Raw genomic sequence first — 20,063 nt, 5'->3', positions numbered from 1 at the left:
ATTGTCAAGATGATTGCTATAGGTAGCCCTTCATTCTCTCTAGTAGATGACTTCAGCTTCCAGGAGCTGCTTCATGATCCCATTCTCTGGTATGCGATCCCTGCTTGCAGAAAGTTGAGCAGGACCATGTTGCCCTCATTTTACAGGTCTGCCAGGGACCACGTGAAGGCACAGTTGTCCCACACTGCTGGGAGAACAGTGCACTTGAGGTTTGACATATGGACCTGTTCTAATGTGCAGCATGCATACATGTCACTTACTGTTCACTGGTGGCAACCAGAGGAACTTCAGGGTGGGGGTGGGGTGCCCATAGTCAGGCTGGGATGGATGGGAGACTGCTGGGCTGGCTACTGCAAGGCTCTGCTACATGCAGATGTTCTTGATGAGGCACACATGGCGGAGAACATCACATCCACCTTGAGGAGGGAGTTGGACGACTGGGTAGGTGAGGGCAGCATAACCATGGGATTCATGGTGATGGATGGTGGCTCAAACATGAGGGCAGTGGTGGCGCTAGTGGGCCAGGAGTGCATTTACTGTGTGGCCCACAAACCACCTTGTGGTGAGGAATGTGCTTGGTTTGCACTCCCCCCAGGGAACCCTAAGACCCCATAACTCATGACCTTCAGTATCTCCTGCAGAAGTGTCAGAGACTCACAAGTCACTTCTCATGCAGTGTGAAGTCCATTCATGAACTGCACCAGAAGCAGGCCAGGGCAGGCATGCCAGAACATCACCAGATCTCTGACATTCCCACTTGCTGGAACTCCACCTCTGTCATGTTTGGGCGCTTGGTGGAGCAGCCGGCCTCCCTCGAGTCATGGCTCTTGGAGAGCGACATCTGGAGGCAGGAGAGTGAGTTCAGCCGAGAGGATTGGCTCATAATCTCCCAGAAAGTGGAAGTCCTAAAGCCCTTTAAGCCCTGTGGTGGTCTCGTCTGACATGGTGACCCTGGATCTGGTCATTCCTCTGGTGTACTTACTCCAGAGTTCAATGGCCTACTTTGTGGACCCAGACACACCATGTGCAGACTTGGTTCCAGCAGTGAGCGTGCTCATGAAAAGGCTGCAGTAAGGCATAGCTGCCAAGCTAAAGCCTCTCGTGGAGAAGGAGTGGTACATGTTGGTGACCATGTGCAACCCACACATTAAGGGCACTTTTGTCAAGTGGGATGGGAACCTCACAAGCACCAGAGATGCTCTCTGTGTGCTGGTGAGGTGTAGGCAGACCAAGAGGGGTCACGTGTCATCAGAGGGGATGGGTGGAGGGGCAACTCTGTGGGTCCCGCTTGTGCCCGTTCTGAGCAGGCTCCCCCTGCAGCCACCACCGGGATGTCCATGGAGATAGAGATGCTCCAGTGGGCCCTCAGCCCCTCTGGGATTGTGAGTCGTGTGAGACAGGATTCAGCAGAGGCAGTGGTCAAGGACTACCTTGCATAGCCCTGCAAGTTGCTCTCCACTGATCCTCTGAGCTACTGGGCCAAGAAGGAGGTGGTTTGGCCAGACCTCTCCATTGAGATGCAGTGGCTCCTCTCATTCCTTCCAACGAGTGTGGAGGATGAGTGTGTCTTTTCTTTTGCAGGCGACATTGTCAGCCTACATTGCACTCGCCTTCTCTCATGGAGAGTTGAGCAGTTGGTCTTTCTGAAGGTCAACATGTGGCTCTTCGATTTCTCTGGAGTGGACTTTCAGAGTGAATGAGGTGAGCCCTCCTTGTGGCCTATGCCCTCTGCAAGTCTATGACCCAGGGAATAGCGCTCTTCCTAAAAGTAAACTTAGGGCCAAGCTACAAGTGACAAATGACACTTGAACAGCAAGTGGATTGAGTGGAGGGCAAGTGAACAGGGAGAAATACACTTGCCATTCAAGTGTCATTCGTCACTTGTAGCTTGGCCCCAAGTTAGATCACCAGCAGGAGGAGGGTGGAACTCAGTGGCAAAAGGAATGCACCCTGCAATTCGGCTGCTCCTCAACCACATACACGCACAGAATGCATCACTGTCCCAGTCCCTGCGGGTACAAATTTAATCTGATAATTGTGAATTGAGGCCCCAGAAATGTTGATTGCCACTGGAATGAGAAGAGAGGAAGAGACAAGTTAGGTTAGGTAAACTAGAGAGGGACACACAACTGAAAACCCAGAGAAGCAGCCAAACTAAGCTGTGCTCCTCATGTTGTTGTTGTTAAATGCTGTTAAATGTTGGTAAATGTTGTTGAATTCTGGTAAATTCTGTTAAATGTTCTCATTGAAGGGGTGGGGGGAGCGGGGACAAATGGTGTGGCCGAGTGCCAGCTGATGATGAAAGCTAGATCCCAACACTGCCTCACAGGCAGTTTTCGGCCTGAAGCTGGCATGGGAGGAGAGGGGGATCCTTTGCAACTGTGCTCTGTGAATGCCATTGTGTTGTGCCTGTTGTTTGGTACTGTCTGGTTCTGCTCTGTGGTGCTTCCCCACTGGCTGAACTCAGAGCCTGGCTGCAGAAAATGACAATGGTTCTGCTGGACTAAGTTGGAAGAGCGTTCCCTGGTTCAGTTTGGTTTGGGTGGAATGGATGTGGTTCTATGGTAAATTTCCCCTTGAACCACTTTATTTTTGTTGGACGGGAGTGTAATCAATGTTGTACTACCATCGTATATGCTGTAACCCCCTCTCAGCCCACTTGTTGGGAAGGCAAGCAAGAAATCGGAGAAATAATTTTTAAAAAACATTTTTTTGGTGTTTGATTCTCTGGTATGATGTTAGGTTTTGTCTCAAAGTACATTGTGATTTGGATGTGCTATTAATGCTGTAATCCCCCCTCAGCCTGCTTGTGGGGAGGGCATGCAAGAAATCCAAGAAATAAAATTTTAAATGTTATTTTTGGTGTGTGTGTGATTCTCTAGTGTGATGGTGGGGATTGTTTAGAAGTTGTGATTTAATAGTGATGTGATGTTTAATGCTTTTATTAAGAAATGCATTTTTTAAAATACATTTTTGATTCTCTGGTGCGATGGTTGGCCCTCATAGGGAAGAATGGAGAGTGGCTGGCCAGTCAGCTCTGGGTGTGATGGGGAATTTTGGGGTGTGCTGTGCTTTCCCAGGGATGATCTTACATCAGGAATATGTGCCTGTGCTATGGCATCCTTGCTCTGTGCATAAGTGCCCCTGGGAAAGAAATTTTTTAAAGCTCTCATCATAGAGAACAATGGAGAGTGGCTGGCCACAGCAAGGAAGAAAAAAGGGGTGGTGGTGGGGAGAACCCACAAACTCAACCCAAACAAGCAGGGGAACAAAAGGGGTTCAGTAACAACCTAAAACCTAAAATTGTATATATATATTAAATATTAAAAAAGTATTTATTAGAGATGTGCACCAATGTGAATAAAAACAAGTTTAAAACATACGGCCTGAATTACAGGCTACATATATACACTAAAACTTGCTAAAACATCTCAAGATACAGATGATGGTACAGTGCAATGACCAACACAAATAGACCAAGGTACAGTACAAAACTGACCAGACGCGTTTTGGCCCTTAGGCCTTCCTCAGTGGTCAATTGTAAACAATTTATGATCAAACACACCCACACATATGGAAACCAATCATGCAGTGCTCCCGGTGTTTTATCTAGAGCTGTAACAAAAGAAGAAGGGGGAAGGATTTTTTTTTTAATATGTATATACATCTATAATAAATATATTTTAAATATTTTATATACACACACACACACTTTTAGAGTGGCTGGCCAGCTAGCTGTGGGGATGATAGGGAATTTGGTGTGGAGTTTGTGTTTGGCTCTGTTGGGCTGTTGGAGGGGTGGATTGTGGGACTGTGGCTGCAGCCACTGGCAGCCACAATCCATGTGTTTTTGCTGGGTGGGAGTTTTCCTCACAGTAGAAATATGGTGTGGGATGGAAACCACCTTTGGGGGGCATAAAATGGCCCCCCAATATGAAATCACCCTGAAACTTGGGGGCGGGCTTGGGAGGACAGGTAGGAGTAGATGCTTAAATCCTCAGATTAGGGCCATATTGAGACAAGGGAAACTTTTCTGCAAACATGGGGGACCTCCCGTATTTCCAAAAAATCTGAAAACTGGGGGTGGGGGGGAATAGAGGAGTCAAATTGCCCCAAATGGAAAATCTCTGTTGGAACTGCTGCCTGGGCTGGCAGAATACAAGGGAGGTGGCAGGGCAGTGGTGAGCAGATGAGATGGCAGAAAGCCAGGAAGGGATAGAAGTCCCTATTGCTGTGAGGAACAGGTTGGAGGAGAAGTTGCTGGAGCCAAGTGGCTGGCAAGGGGGAGGTAGAGGATCTGCTGCCCCTCTCCCCCATTTGCAAAGATGCTGTTGAGGCAGCTGGCTTGGAGGGGTCAGGCAGGAAACCTAGCAAGAATCCCACTCTCTGTGAGTCTGCTTCTGAGGGGTATGCAGGAGCCCAAGTAGTGAACAGTTGTCGGTTTTGAGGTAGATGAAGGAAAATGAGCAAAGGCAGGGAAAGATGGGCTCCTCCCTTACTGCCACAAATTTATGGGTCCCCTCTTGTATTCCATAATATTAAGCAACAGATTGGAGTGGAAATACACGTTATTTATTACCTAGGGATGCTCAAGTGAACCTCAGTTCACATGTCCCCCCTCCAACTTTCCATGCACTTGTTCGCACAGTCACATTTCCATTTGTTCCACGTGAGTATATTCACATGTTAAATATCAGCTCCTCCTCAACTGCTAAAAGTACACCAGGCTCCTTTGCTTCTTTTTAAAACTTGATTGTGAAGCACCAGTGTTTTACATTTTTTCTTTTCAATAACAATGTGGTTTGAAATTGATGCAAACTGTTGCATTACATTTCTATAAAGAAATAACTCTGGCCAAGCCTTTCTTTGCTACTCCTGTAGTTAATCTTTGACAAGGAAATTCTCTGTCTACAAGTGCCAAATCCCCAGTTTCCCCCAACTCCCACATCCATTTATTGAAATGCAGATCTCACACCATAAATACTTTGTAACGTGTATTTCCACTCTGGGTTGATAAGAATTAGAAGAAATGGAAACAGGTGTAATACTGGTGGTGGAGAGTGCTGACTTATGGCGACCCCTGGTGGGGATTTCATGGCAAGAAACTAACAGGTGGTTTGCTGTTGCCAGCCTCTGCAATCCTGGTCTTCATTGGAGGTCTCCCATCCAATTGCTAACCAAGGCCAACCCTGCTAAGCTTCTAAGATCTGGTGAGATTGGGCTTGTGTTGGCTATCAAGGTCAGGGCAGCTTAGGAAATACTAAGAATATAAACTGTACAATCCCAAAAAAGAATAGTAAGATAGGTTACTGAAGGATGATCTCATTGTGGTGATTTAATCTGATTATTTCCACCCATCGATAAAGATTGCGCTCTAAAACATGTAAAACATAGATGGTGATCAGGGAGAGTCCGATATAAATTGTTTGGGTGTGTGCGTGTCTGTGCAGTCAAGTCAAATTATTATGGTGCCTCCAGCAAGAGGCTATCAAGGCTGAAGCTGCCTGCGCTCTGCTGACCAGGGAGGCTACTCCATCGAGGGCTGAGCTTTTCCACCTGCTCAGCCCCGCCCCCTGAGTGCTCTGGCCTTAAAGGAGCTGCTGCCGGGGACTGCTGCTGCTGAAGCTGCCTGCGCTCTGCTGATCAGGGAGGCTACTCCATCGAGGGCTGAGCTTTTCCACCTGCTCAGCCCCGCCCCCTGGGTGCTCTGGCCTCAAAGGAGCTGCTGCCGGGGACTGCTGCTGCTGAAGAACTGGTGCTGTTTATTGCTGCTTAGGATGTTTGTATGCTGTGATAAGGGGATGGATATGAGGAAGGCATCTGAGATAGGGCCAGGGATACCAGTCCTCTGGGGACGGGGGAGGTATGGCGGTGGGGCCTGGTTTAAAGGGAGAAGGTCACGGAGATGTGGAAAGGCTCGGTGCCCTTCTAACCTACGCCCCATCCCGAGGCACGTCGGTGTTGGAGCTAGGAAAAATCCTCCTTCGACACTGATGTTGTGCAATGCCAGGTCCATAAATAATAAGACCAGTATGCTGCATGATACTTTTATGGCAGCTAATATGGACCTGGTATGCGTGACCGAGACTTGGGTGAGGGAAGGAGAAACAGTTGCTCTTGGTGAGCTGACCCCCCCGGGTTATGCGGTCCTTCATCAGTCACGAACTGAGGGTCGGGGGGGAGGGGTGGCAATCCTTGTCCGGGAGGGTTTCTCCTTCAAGCCGCTTCCCGCCCTGAAGATCTCTGGCATTGATTGTGTGGGCCTGGTGTGGAATGCCGAGGAGAGTTTGGCTGTCTGCTTGGTGTACCGACCGCCCGGCGCACCAGCAGACGCCTTACCGCGCCTGCTAGAGGTGGTTGCTGGGTGGGCCTTGGAGTACCCCAGGTTGATGGTGCTGGGGGATTTCAATGCCCATGTAGATGATGCCACCTCGATACAGGCCACAGACCTGGTGTCAGCCATGGCAACACTGGGACTCTCCCAATTTGTATCGGCACCCACACATGAAGCAGGCCACACGCTAGATCTGATCTTCGGGATGGGATTGGATGTGGTTCTGGATAAAGTAGAGTTGGTGCCATGGTCAGACCACGTGGTTGTGAAGGCCCGGCTCGGCGTGCCACCCCCCTCCTGCAAGGGTGGTGAGCAAATTTATGCTCGCCCACGGAGACTGATGGACCCAATTGGGTTCCAGAATGCTCTGAGGGAACCAATGCTCCACGGTGGTTCATTAGATGAGCTAGTGGAGGACTGGCAAGTCCGGCTCTCTGAGGCCATCGATGAAATCGCCCCCCGTCGTCCTCTTCGCTGCCGGAATCGCCGGGCTCCTTGGTATACAGAGGAGCTGCGGCAACAGAAACGGGAGCTAAGACGACTTGAGCGTGTGTGGCGGCGATCTCGTGACGAGGAAGCAAGAACATCTTATAGGCTGTTTATGAAGTCCTATGAGATGGCGGTGAAAGCTGTGAAGAAAGAGTATTATGCAGCTTCCATCGCATCAGCTAGCTCATGCCCAGCTAAATTATTTAATGTGGTCCGTTCATTGGTCTCCCAATCAGGTGGAGACCATCAAAAGTTGAATTTGGAGATAAGCTGTGAGGCTTTTGCGAGCTTTTTTACTGATAAGATCTTGCTTCTCCACCGCGACTTACCAGCCACAGTTGATACAGTAAATGAACTAGAGGCCCCTTGGCCGTCTTCGGGACCCATATTAGATCATTTCAGCCCTCTTTGCGGGGAAGAGGTGGACAGGATTCTGCAGGTGGTACGGCCTACCACGTGCCCCTTGGACCCATGCCCGTCATGGCTGGTGAAAGCCAGTGTTGACGGGCTTCGGGATTTCTTGGAGGCGATTATAAACCTGTCCTTGAGCTCTGGGGTTTTTCCCAAGGTGCTGAAGGAAGCTGTGGTACGGCCTCTTCTGAAGAAATCATCATTAGATCCTGCTGACCTGCTCAATTACCGACCAGTTTCCAACCTTCCGTTTTTGGGGAAGGTGATTGAGCGGGCGGCAGAGAAGCAACTGCAGAATTTCCTGAAGGAGACCTCAGCCCTAGACCCCTTCCAGTCTGGTTTCCGCCCGGGACATGGGGTCGAGACATTGTTTGTCGCCCTCACAGACGATCTCCGCAGACATCTGGATCAGGGCGGATCAGCACTGCTGATTTTGCTGGATCTGTCAGCAGCATTTGATACGGTCGATCATGAGCTTTTGACCCACCGCCTTGCCGATGTGGGGATTCAGGGGACAGCACTGCAGTGGCTGGTCTCCTTTCTCCATGATTGGGGACAGAGGGTGGCGCTCGGGGAGAGGGTGTCATCTCGTAGGCCACTGGTTTGTGGTGTGCCACAGGGAGCGATACTCTCTCCATTATTATTTAATATCTATATGCGCCCCCTCGCCCAGCTGGTGCGGAGTTTCGGGCTTGGGTGTCACCAATACGCGGATGACACCCAGCTTTATCTGTTGTTGGACGGGCAGCCTGGATCGGCCCCTGATGCCCTGGAGCGTGCTTTTGAGGCTGTGGCTGGTTGGTTGAGACAAAGTCGGCTGAAATTGAATCCCACGAAGACGGAGGTCCTGTATGTGGGTCGTGGGGAGATGGCTTTGGGACCCCAGCTTCCTACACTTGATGGGGCAGCACTTACACTGGCCCCGAGGGTTAGGAGCCTGGGGGTGATTCTGGATTCCTCCTTGAAGATGGAGGACCAGATCACTGCAGTTGCCAGGTCTTCCTTTTATTATCTTCGGCAGGCCAGGCAGCTTGCCCCTTATTTGTCTCCCCGTGACATGACTACAGTGGTCCAAGCAATGGTCACCTCTAGGTTGGATTACTGTAACGCGCTCTACGCTGGGCTTCCCATGGGCCTGATCCGGCGGTTACAGCTGGTACAGAATGCAGCAGCGCGGGTCATTGCTGGAGCACCGGTGTGGGAGCATATTACACCGGTGCTATGCCAGCTGCATTGGCTGCCAGTGGAGTACCGAATCAGGTTCAAGGTTTTGGTGTTAACCTACAAAGCCCTATGCGGACTGGGACCGACGTATCTGAGGGACCGTCTCTCACCATATGAGCCCCAGAGGACTCTCCGCTCTGGCGGAAAACATCTTTTAAGTGTCCCTGGCCCTAGGGAGGCCCGCCTGGCGTCGACCAGGGCCAGGGCCTTTTCAGTCCTGGCCCCGACCTGGTGGAATGCTCTGTCTTGCGAGACAAGGGCCCGGCAAGATTTGCTTGCATTTCGCCGGGCCTGTAAGACAGAGCTATTCCGCCAGGCATATGGCTAACGCCGGGCAGTGCCCGCCCCCCCCCATGAAGGGGGGGTTAAACCATCACCCCTATGCAAACACAGAGGCATGTATGAACCACTGTGCAGCATGAATTGTTATATTTAATGTTTTTAAATGTTTTTAAATGTATTATTTAATGTTTTTAAATGTTTTAAAACATGTTTGTATTTGTTATCCGCCCTGAGCCTGCGAAAGCGGGGAGGGCGGAATATAAATATAATAAATTAAATTAAATTAAATTAAGGCAAATGAGAAGCAGAGGTGATTTGCCAATGTCTTCCTCTGCACTCCTAAAAAGATGACCAGGGATGGTCTTACTGAAATAAGATAATCTGTGTTACTAGAGAATTAAACTATTAAAAATACCAGAGATGTTTGAATGAAAAATGGAAGCGTGAGACCTTAATAACAATGAATGTAGACAATATTATTTTTATAATAATAATATGTTTATTGCTTTTCCGGCCGAAGCCATAAGCCATACAAACACCAACAAAATATGAACTGTACACTTGAACATACCCAATTCACACAGACATAACTCGTCATTATCACTTTAAACTATCTAAGCTCATGAAGATTTTGTTTCTTTATCACTGTGGCTAAAAAGGAAGCCACTATAGCAGAGGTTTGATTGTCAGGAAAGTTATCAGACAATAACACTGAGATTGCCCATGGAAGGAAGGGAAGCTTTTCTTTTAACATAATAGGAATAATAAATCTCTCTCTTTCCTTACTCCACTTAGGGCAAAAAACTATTATATGATCCAAGGTCTCTAACTTTCCTTGTCCACAGTCACAAACGCGTTCAGAATAAGGGAGTCCAGAGAAACGACCAGAAAGCACTTTAGAGGGGAAGGAGTTAAGTCTAGCCAATGTGAAGGCTCTGCATTGAGCTGGAATCTTTAAAGAATAGCAATAAGATGGAATAGCCTCTGGGGGTGAAAGTCCCAGGGATAAGCCCGAACATGTACGTCTGGCTCTCTGGAGAGTACTGCTGTAATCGAGATCCTTTAGTTTTAATTTTATAACTCTTAGGGCCTCATTTGTCTGCAATATTATTTTTTAAAAATCTAAGTTATCAGCAGGCAACAATGTTGAAACAGTGTTTTCTACATTTGACAGAAAGCTAGAGGGGCAAATGTAGCTTCTTCGCTTTCGCTGGGTGGTAGTCAGACTAATGACTATAAAGGGCACATGGAAGGTTTTGCAGTATTGGCAGTGGGTTGAATGCAGTCAACTTTCCCCTTCAATCTCACCCAATTCTCTTTACTAGAGTTCCTGTCCCACAGGGGTTTAGACCTTCTAGGTCACATGACCCCCAGTTTAGCCTGTTTTGGTGGTCTAAGGGGACCTCTTCTTCACCGGCAGAAAAGACGGTTGGATTCAACCCAATAGGTGGTTTGCCTTGCCATTCACATGGCATTGCATTAGAGTGCCCAGCAGAAGTCAACAGGGAGGCAGGGAAGAGCTCTGTGGAATGTTTAAAGATCCCTTTTCATACATACAAAGCTTAGTGCAGAGGAATGAATGGATCATGATCTTACCTGTTTTCAAGAAGGATACAACTTTATCTCCAATGAAAGCGATGGTAGTAATGGATATTAATGAATGTGTGTATTGTGCTTCAGGAAAACACACCCACAGACTTTATGCACTAAGATAATAAGAATTCTGATACATTTTTCCAAAAACAAGGACAGAAAAACTGCTATTATGAAAGAGTGTAGAAATGATAAGGTGGTTCTTAGGTTTCTGTCATGTATTTGTACGGTGGTTTCTAGAAAATGTTCTTCCTGTATGAATTGATTCATGGTCGTGGTAGGGTGGAAGCTGCTGAAGGCTTGGTGAAATTCTTCTAGTACTGAAGAGGAGGGTGTTTTCCTCTAATTTAGAAAAATGGATACCCCAGGGCTGAATCAAGACACAGAATTTTTCTCACATTTCAGACACTGATTTTCTGCACTTTGCACCCAGGCTTTATCAAGCAAACTACAGCATGACACTCTGATTTACAATATGCCTCCCACCTTCTGCTTAGAAAGGACACCCTTTCTGTTTGCACTCCTCGTATCTGACGAAGGGGGCTATGACCCTTGAAAGCACTTACCCTTGAAATCTAGTTGCTCTTTGAGATGCTATTGGACTCAAATCTTGCTCTAAAAATAGGATAATTTCAAAAGTAGTTTATGACACAGAAGAGGGAGCCATAGTTCTAAATATGTTCTAAAGATGTATGTCAGAATTTCCATGAAGCATGCAGAAATACTTGGAGATGCCAGAAAATACTGACTGTGCAGTGGTAAAAATTAAGAGTGCTAACACATATCCCCCCCACTGCCTGTCATTTATGGATATAGGTATAAATCTCACTGTTGAATGCAAGTCTTCCATCTTAGTCAATTAATCTTAAAGGTGTCAAAGCCTTCTTTGTTTTCAGAGTGCACATTCAGTGCTAATTCTCCAGTATCAATGCTAAAGCAGATTTCCCACAACTGTTTGTACTTTATAGGTTTGCTGTTTTACCCTATGTTCCTTTGCCCATGGCTTTCCGAAGTGCTCCTTGTACATCCTTATTCCTTAAGCTGTATATGATTGGATTAAGCATTGGTGTAAGGATCCCATAGAGAACAGGCAAGGCTCTGTCCTGCTCCTGGGAGTATGTAGAGTTGGGCTTAATGTATGTGAAGATTATGGTGCCAAAGTAGATGTTGACAACAGTGAGGTGAGAAGCACAGGTGGAGAAAGCCTTGAGACGTCCTTCCTTGGTGCGGATCCTCAGGATGGCCAAGACTATGTAGACATAAGACACCAGGGTAACCAGAAAGGAACCCATGATCACACCACCACCCACCACAAATGTAGCAATTTGATTGGCTTGAGTGTCAGAGCAAGAGAGCTGGAAGAGGGGTGGGATGTCACAGAAGAAGTGCTGAATGACATTGTCCCGGCAGAAGGACAAATGAGACATCATTCCAGAGTGCACACCTGAGTTAGCCAAGCCCAGAATCCAAGCTGCAGCAGCTAAGCAGATGCAGACTTTGGGTCTCATGAGCACACTGTAACGTAATGGGTGGCAAATGGCAGCATAGCGGTCGTATGCCATGACACCCAGCAGGAGGCATTCAATGCCACCAAAGGAGATGAAGAAGTACATCTGGGAGAAGCAGCCAGCTAGGGAGATAGTCTTGTCCTGAGAGAGGTAATTCATCAGCATCTTGGGGACGGTGGATGTTGTGTACCCAATGTCCACCACAGAGAGATTGCCCAGAAAGAAGTACATGGGGTTGTGGAGCCTCTTGTCGAAACTGACAATGAGAAGAATCAGGGTGTTCCCAATCAGGGCCACCAAGTAGACGAGGAGAAAGACACCGAAGAGAATGAGCTGGTCTTCAGGGTTGCTGGAGAGTCCCAGGAGTATAAATTCAGTGACAGTGGTGGCATTCTGCAGCATTTGATGTGGTGGTGACTCCATCTGTGAGAAAATAATACATACAATATGTTTTATGGGGGGTGGGTTTTATGGGGGGTTTGCTTCATATCCTCAAACATTATTCACTTAATATCATATGTAAAAGTGCTCCATCTCAGTGTAGCAGCCTTTAGACAATGCTTAGAAAGTTTTAGGATGCTTTCATCTGCCTCTTGCTTTTCCCACCTCTTCTTCTTCCTGCTCCACCAATCCATTGGCAACTAGTGGCACTTCTACAGATTGAACCAGCCAGGTTTTTCACTCAATCTCCTCCAAATCTCCTCCTTGCGACAGTCCCCATCAAATATGGATTTTGTCCAACCACGTACAAAGATAATACTTTTGCTGATCAAAGGAGGGCCCTGTTTGCTTTTTCACCAGTTGAAAAGCTATTTGGATCTTATATTTAGTAAAAGAACTGAGGAATCCCTGAAGCATGGGAAAAACCAAACTAGTCCCAATAGCTCTTGATTTTGTGTCAATAGGCAGTCAGCCTTAATAAACATATGTTTTATTCTTCATTTTTGACCATTCCTTTTTTTCATAGTGACTCTCAGATTGTTCACCCACTCCAAAATCACAATTTCTGTGTCATTCTTTGTGAGCAGCAGTAGCATATGCTACTTTTTTGAAATTGATTCTCACTCCAACTTCTTCACACGATTGTAAGCTTTGGAAATGGGCTTTTATAGCATCCCTTTCCTTGTATCAGAAGCACAGGATATTTACAGAGTCTATTATGTATTTGTCTGTTTAAAAATATATAAGCACAAGTTATACTGGATGGAAGTTGAACTCCCCTAAAGGATGTAGCACTCTGCTAATCTTTCTTCAAATTCCCAGAAAGCATTTCACTGTTATCCCAACAGCTACTCATCACAATTTATTTTCTCAATGGTTCTATGCTTCCTTGCTTTCTCTCTGCTGAGACTTCCGGTTTGGGATCCATGGAGGTCTAACGCAGCTCTATTTGCGGAGCTGACCGGACTGCCGTTTTAACCGGCCGGAGGGGTGAAAATAACCCGCGGCCGACTGCTCTCAGGCGGGGAGCAGGCAAAGAACGCTCAAGACCCTAGGGTGAGCTAGATCTCGGACGAGGGGGGGCTCTACACAAGGAGTCTCCCCCCCGATCCTTGAGGTCCCACCTTGCGACGGGTCGGCTATAATCTCTGCGGCAGTCTTGGGGCCAATTCGGCTGGCATAAGACCTACATACCCAAGCTTCGATCGGGGAGGGAAGTCGAGAGGAGAATTTAAGATCGAAACAGCGATTACAACCCGAGAAAGTTGAAGAGAAGGTAAAGATCGCTATCTCTTGAAACGGGACAGATTGACAAAAACAGAGAGGAAAGAGAGTAGATTTTTAAACTGCAACAGACTAGTGAAAAGGAGGTGAAGATTCGGCGGGAGTTGTATTTTAAAAGAGACTAAGTTTAAAGAAGTTATTACAAAAATCGGACTATTGTTTTGAATACCTGTGGTTTGGGAGCTGTGGGAAAAAGACACCATCGCGAGACCTGCTGTGGGAAGACGGGAGACAGGAAGTGCGTAACAACAATAGAGTGGCTGGAGGGAAGCGGCCCTTGCCAACGGACAGGAAGTGGGGAATCGCCATTTTTGAAAGGGGAAGGGTCGCGGCTTCAGCGGAAGAGGAAGTAGGCCATCTTGGATTATAATAACATAGAGAAACCATAGAGAAAAGACGCCCGACATTTTGGATACAAAAAATTAATTTTGGCAAAGATTGGGACATTTGAAAAAAAGGAAAACGTTTAATTATACGCCACGGAGCTAAGGAAGAGAGCAGATTCGTGGGAGCGAGCTAAAGCAAGCCCCACGATGTCGAAAAAAGAGTGGCAATCGGCAATAGAAAATTTGTACAAAAAACTTATAGACATGATGAAAGAACTCAAGGACACGAAATTGGAGCTTATTAAAGAGGTCAAAGAAGTTACACAGACAGTAAAGTCGGAGCTGTCAGAAGTGAAAAAAGGCGTGGAAACGATTAGCAGTGAATTACAAGGAACGAAGCAGAGAGTCAAAACAGTAGAAGACGCGATGGAGAATCTAATAGAAACGCAACAAACAGAGATGAGACTGGTGAAGGGGAGGATGTCAGTTGCAGAAACCAAACACATGGAGAAGCAGCTTCGTTTTCGTGGTCTGCCAGAAGTGGAAGGGAAGTCAGCGCAAGAACAGATGACTGAGGTGTTGGCTGAATACCTGGGGAAGGAGGAGGAGGAAATTGTGGCTATCCTAGATGTGGCGTACCGTGTGAATTCGAGAATTGCAACCCAGAGGAAACTACCAAGGGATGTGATCGTGCAGTTTACAACTAGAAACATGAAAGAGAGGATTGTGACAAAACAATTTCAAGATCCATTGGAGATTGATGGCAAGACGATTATTATAATGAAGGAACTGCCCAGATCAGTGTTATTGGACCGGAAAAAATATAAAGTGTTAATTCAGACTTTGAAGGACATGAACATCAGGTACAGATGGGAGCTACCGGAAGGAGTGTCCTTTGAGTTTGGAGGGGCAAAAAAACGCATCAGATCTGAGCGGGAGATGGAGAGATTTATTAAGGACAATGAAAAAGACTTACCAACAAAACTATGAATATGGAGTGTAAAGTATTATCTTGGAATGTAAATGGACTAAACTCACCGAATAAGAGGAAAAATATTTTTCATTGGCTACTAAAACAAAAATGTGATATTGTTTGTTTGCAAGAGACCCATATCAGAAAACAGGATGTAAAATACTTAAAATCTGGAAAATTGGGCAAAGAATTTGCAGCGGCCTCCAACAAGAAAAAAAGAGGAGTGGTGTTGTACATAAAAGAGGAGCTGCAGCCAAAATTTGTTATGAGAGATGTGGAAGCTAGATTTGTAGCAGTGGAATGTAATTGGAATTTAAAGAGAGTGTTGGTAGTCGGACTTTATGCACCTAACGGTGCAAAGGAAAGCTTCTTTGAGGATTTAAGGAAGCATTTAGACGACCATGCATATGACCAGATAATTCTTGCTGGAGACTTCAATGGAGTGACAGATTTGGAATTAGACAAAAAGACTACAACAGCACAAAAGAAAAGAGGACTATTGCCAAAGCTTTTTTTTTAGTTGATTCAACAAGAGACTCTCGAAGATGTATGGAGAAGAGAATATCCTAAATCCAGACAGTTTACTTTTTATTCTGCAAGGCATCTTACATTATCAAGAATTGATATGATCTGGGCCTCAAAAGACTTAGCGCTATGGACTAAGGAGGTAGAAATAATGCCGATGGTAGGCTCAGATCATAACCCAATTATGTGGAAATTTGGAAAAAGGAGAAAAAGGAAAGCCTGGAGAATAAATGAGGACTTGTTACAGGAAAGAGAGAATATGGAAATATTGAGAAGAGAGACAAAGTTTTTCATACAATACAACGTGAATAAAGAAGTACCAACCAGCAAAGTTTGGGACGCGTATAAGGCGGTTGTAAGGGGCATACTAATGGACTTAAATGGTAGAGCAAGGAAAAAGAAAGAGGAGAAAAGACAAGAGATTGAGGAGAAAATAAAAGCCAAAGAAGCACAGTTAAAAAGGAGACCAGGAAAAAAGAAAATATACCAGGAAATCAAAATTCTTCAAGAACAGTTAACAGCAATGAGTAATAAAGAATTAGAGTGGAATCTTAAAAGACTGAATCAAAAAGCGTTTGAGGGCGCTAATAAACCTGGGAAATATTTGGCATGGCAATTGAAGAAGAAAAGGGAAAAGAAAATAATAAATAAAATTTGTGAAGAAAATAAAACGTATCTGGAGCAGACTACCATTAGTAGAGCCTTTTATAAATTCTATGCTAAGCTGTATAATAAAAAAGAAGTAAACAAAGAATCAATAGCATCATATCTGGAGAAAACTAAACTTCCAGAAATCTCGGAAGCTTGGAGAAATAAGTTGAACAGTGAAGTAACTGATGAGGAAATAAGTAAGGCAATACAATCCGCAAATTTAGGAAAGGCGCCAGGGCCAGATGGACTTACGGCTAAATTTTATAAGACAATGGCCAATGAACTGGCACCACTCCTAAAAGAGGTGATGAATGGAGTTTTTAGGGATCAAAGGATTCCAGACACTTGGAGTGAAGCGAATATATCATTGATCCCAAAAGAGGGCCAAGACCTGACTAACGTGAAAAATTACAGACCTATATCATTACTTAACAATGATTATAAAATCTTTGCGAAGATATTGGCGGAGAGACTGAAGGGGTGGCTCTCGGAAGTCATAGAGGAGGAACAAGCAGGCTTTTTGCCAGACAGACAAATAAGAGACAATTTAAGGACAGTGATCAATGCTATTGAATACTATGATAAGCGTTGTGACAAAGAGGTTGGTTTCTTCTTTGTAGACGCTGAAAAAGCGTTTGACAATTTAAACTGGGACTTTATGTTTGCCACTATGGAAAAGCTACAACTGGGAGAAAGATTCATCAGAGCAATTAAGGAAATTTATAGAGACCAGACTGCAGCAATTGTAGTGAATGATGAACTGACTAAGAAATTGACGATTAGTAAAGGAACAAGACAAGGTTGCCCGTTATCTCCATTGTTGTTCATTTTAGTATTGGAGATTCTGATGATACAAATACGACAAGATGAGGAAATACGAGGAATAAAAATAAAGGACTATTCATACAAGGTCAGAGCATTTGCAGATGACATAATGTTAATTGTAGAAGACCCACTGGAGAACATGCCAAAAGTGATAGACAAGATCAAGGAGTATGGAGACTTGGCAGGTTTCTTCATTAACAAAAAGAAGTCAAAGATATTATGCAAAAACATGACTAAGCAGAAACAACAATTGTTAATGGAAACAACGGATTGTGAAGTAACTAGTAAGGTGAAATATTTGGGAGTTGAGCTGACTGCAAAAAATATAGATTTGTTCAAGAATAATTATGAAAAATTATGGACTCAGATAGAGAGAGACTTGATCAAATGGAATAGATTGAATTTGTCATGGTTGGGCAGGATTGCAGCAGTTAAGATGAATGTGCTACCAAGAGTAATGTTTTTGCTACAGACAATACCAATCATCAGAGACTCTAAACAATTTGAAAAATGGCAGAGGAAAATATCAGATTTTGTGTGGGCAGGCAAGAAGCCTTGAGTGAAAGTAAAAGTTTTACAAGATGCAAAGGAAAGAGGCGGAATGCAACTGCCCAACCTGAGACTTTATCATGATGCAATCTGCCTAGTTTGGTTAAAAGAGTGGATGACACTAAAGAATAAGAAATTATTAGCCCTAGAGGGATATAAAAAATTTTTTGGATGGCACGCATACCTATGGCATGACAAAGTAAAGGTCAACTCGATGTTCCTACATCATTTTGTAAGGAGAAGTTTATATACAATCTGGAAGAAGTATAGAATTTACCTACAAGAAGGAACCCCCTTGTGGGTGGTTCCATATGAGGTGATAGATCCGAGAGCTGTTGATAATGAACAACAATGTTTAACATACAAAGAAATAACTAAAATTGAAGTATCTAAACTTAGTATAAAGACGCAAGAGGAACTATCACCTAACTATGATTGGTTCCAGTACAGACAGATTAGAGACTTATACAATTCGGACTCTGCAAAAGGGGGCATACGAACAGAGAACTCGGAACTAGAGCAGACCCTTTTTAAAGAAGACAAGAAAAGAATATCCAAGGTATACCAAGTACTGTTGAAATGGTATACTGAGGATGAGATAGTTAAAACACAGATGGTGAAATGGGCTATAAATTTCAATAAAGAAATAACAATGGAGGCATGGGAATACTTGTGGAAAACTACAATGAAGACAACGACATGTATTAATATTAAAGAGAACATTTTTAAAATGATCTATCGTTGGTACATGACACCAAAGAAGATTGCGCTAGGGAACTTGAATACTTCTAATAAATGCTGGAAATGTAAGAAACATGAGGGCTCCCTCTATCATATGTGGTGGTCGTGTGAGGTAGCTAGGCAGTTCTGGGGGGAAATAATAAGAGAAATGAGTGAAATTTTACAGTTTCAAATAAATAAGAACCCAGAACTCCTGCTGCTAAACTTGGGAATGGAGGGAATTCCAGCCCATCATAGGACGTTGATTTTTTATATGACTGCAGCAGCTAGACTTTTATATGCGCAGAAATGGAAAGTACAAGAAGTGCCAACTATTGAAGATTGGATTTACAAATTGCTGTATATGGCTGAAATGGACAAGATGACAAGAAAACTGAGAGATCTGGACTCAGGGCAGTTTAACACAGACTGGGAGAAGCTGAAACAATATTTGGAGAAGAAATGGGAGGTGGGAGGAAAACTGTGGCAGTTTGAGAACTACTGAAGTATAATAAAAGTATAAAAGTATAAAAGAGAGGGGTGACTTTACCAGGGGAGGAAGAGAAATGTGAATTTATAAGCAGTTAGATTAATTGATTGAGATATATATAGATATGTATAGGTTAACTGATAGAACATTGATAGAGAATAATTAATGATAAGGTTTAAACATGAGAATTGAGCAATTAACAATATTTTCTTTCTTTGATAAGATTTATATGCACCAAACTGAATGTACAGAAGAGTTAAATTGATTGATTATGCGAGGAGTTATATAGAATTACCATAAAAAGATGAAATGAGTAATATATAGAGAACAAATCAAATTGTTTGATTTAAATGTGGGAAATTTTTATGGTTTATGATATATAGGTTTATATAGAAATATTCAAAACTGGATAAATTGTTTATCTAAAGACGCATAGTTTGGGTGTATAATAAGTAAAGGAGTTAAAGATGTACTGCTTAATATAATGGAGAATGTATATCTGTTTTAGACAGAGGAATTTAATAGAAGTAAGGGAAAAGGGACAGAGGGTGGGAAAGCTGTTGGAAGTCAACAAAAGGGGGGGAAAGGGAGGGGGTTAGAAACAAAAAATTAGGGGAAAATTGATTGTAATGTAAAAATAATAATGTTCTAACCCAATAAAAAACTTTTCAAAAAAAAGAAATTCATGATGTTTTAAGTTGCATCAAGACTTTGATGGGTCTGACATTCAGACTTTGATCGGTGTGACATTCAGAAATCTGCAGAGAGCTTTTCAGCCATTAAAGTATATTATTATCTACATCTGAGTCCAGTTAGGTGTAAACGTAATGGCCTGTTTATCAAGCCTGTCAGTTTGTAGCAATCCTGTCAAGGACATAGCTCCACTGCCAGTTGGACAGCCTATTCTTTGCTTTTAAAATGATACACTAGGGAAGATATGCCTTCAAGAATGGTGGAGCATGGAAAAAGAAAGTCTCGAAAACCTAATTAAAACAGGATGCATAATATAAGAATCATGCAATAATAGAGCTTTAGACCCAAAACCAATGCTAAGAGAATAGTGGCTTGTACAAGATATTAAATTTACGTGTTAAATAACACAACTATGCATTTAGCATATGGGGTAAGGCAGGGGGAATCCAGAAAGTACCTGTACAGCTTACTTGTTTTGTGGATGACAGATAGCCTGTTTTAGATTCCCAGAATCTTTCAAGATTTGTTTTCCCCCATAACATCTGACAGTATAAATAACTGTGTGAAAATAATAATTTATTATTTTTAATAAGAACATAAGATGAGCCCTGCTGAATCAGACCAGTGAGTCCATCTCTTCTAGCATTCTGGTCACCAATCAGTTAATCTGGAGGGCCAGCAACAGAGCATAGAGGCCCAGGCCTTCCCGGATGTTGCCTCCTGGCATCAGTATTCAGAGGTGTAC

At 44.2% G+C, this 20,063-nt stretch overlaps 1 protein-coding gene across 1 annotated transcript; it reads right to left on the bottom strand.

Moving 5' to 3' along the window:
• Positions 1-4,693: 4,693 nt before the first annotated feature.
• On the bottom strand, positions 4,694-12,243 carry LOC129338833 (olfactory receptor 1020-like). Its single transcript, XM_054993339.1, has 2 exons — positions 11,338-12,243; positions 4,694-4,711 (listed from the first exon to the last, which is right to left on the bottom strand). Exons 1-2 carry the CDS (start codon positions 12,241-12,243, stop codon positions 4,694-4,696), a joined length of 924 nt encoding a protein of 307 aa, XP_054849314.1.
• Positions 12,244-20,063: the final 7,820 nt, after the last annotated feature.

Source organism: Eublepharis macularius, chromosome 12 (assembly GCF_028583425.1).
Source record: "Eublepharis macularius isolate TG4126 chromosome 12, MPM_Emac_v1.0, whole genome shotgun sequence".
Lineage (NCBI taxonomy): Eukaryota > Metazoa > Chordata > Lepidosauria > Squamata > Eublepharidae > Eublepharis > Eublepharis macularius.
The sequence above is the reverse complement of the archived record's forward strand: the minus strand, read 5'-3'. Positions and strand labels throughout refer to the sequence as shown.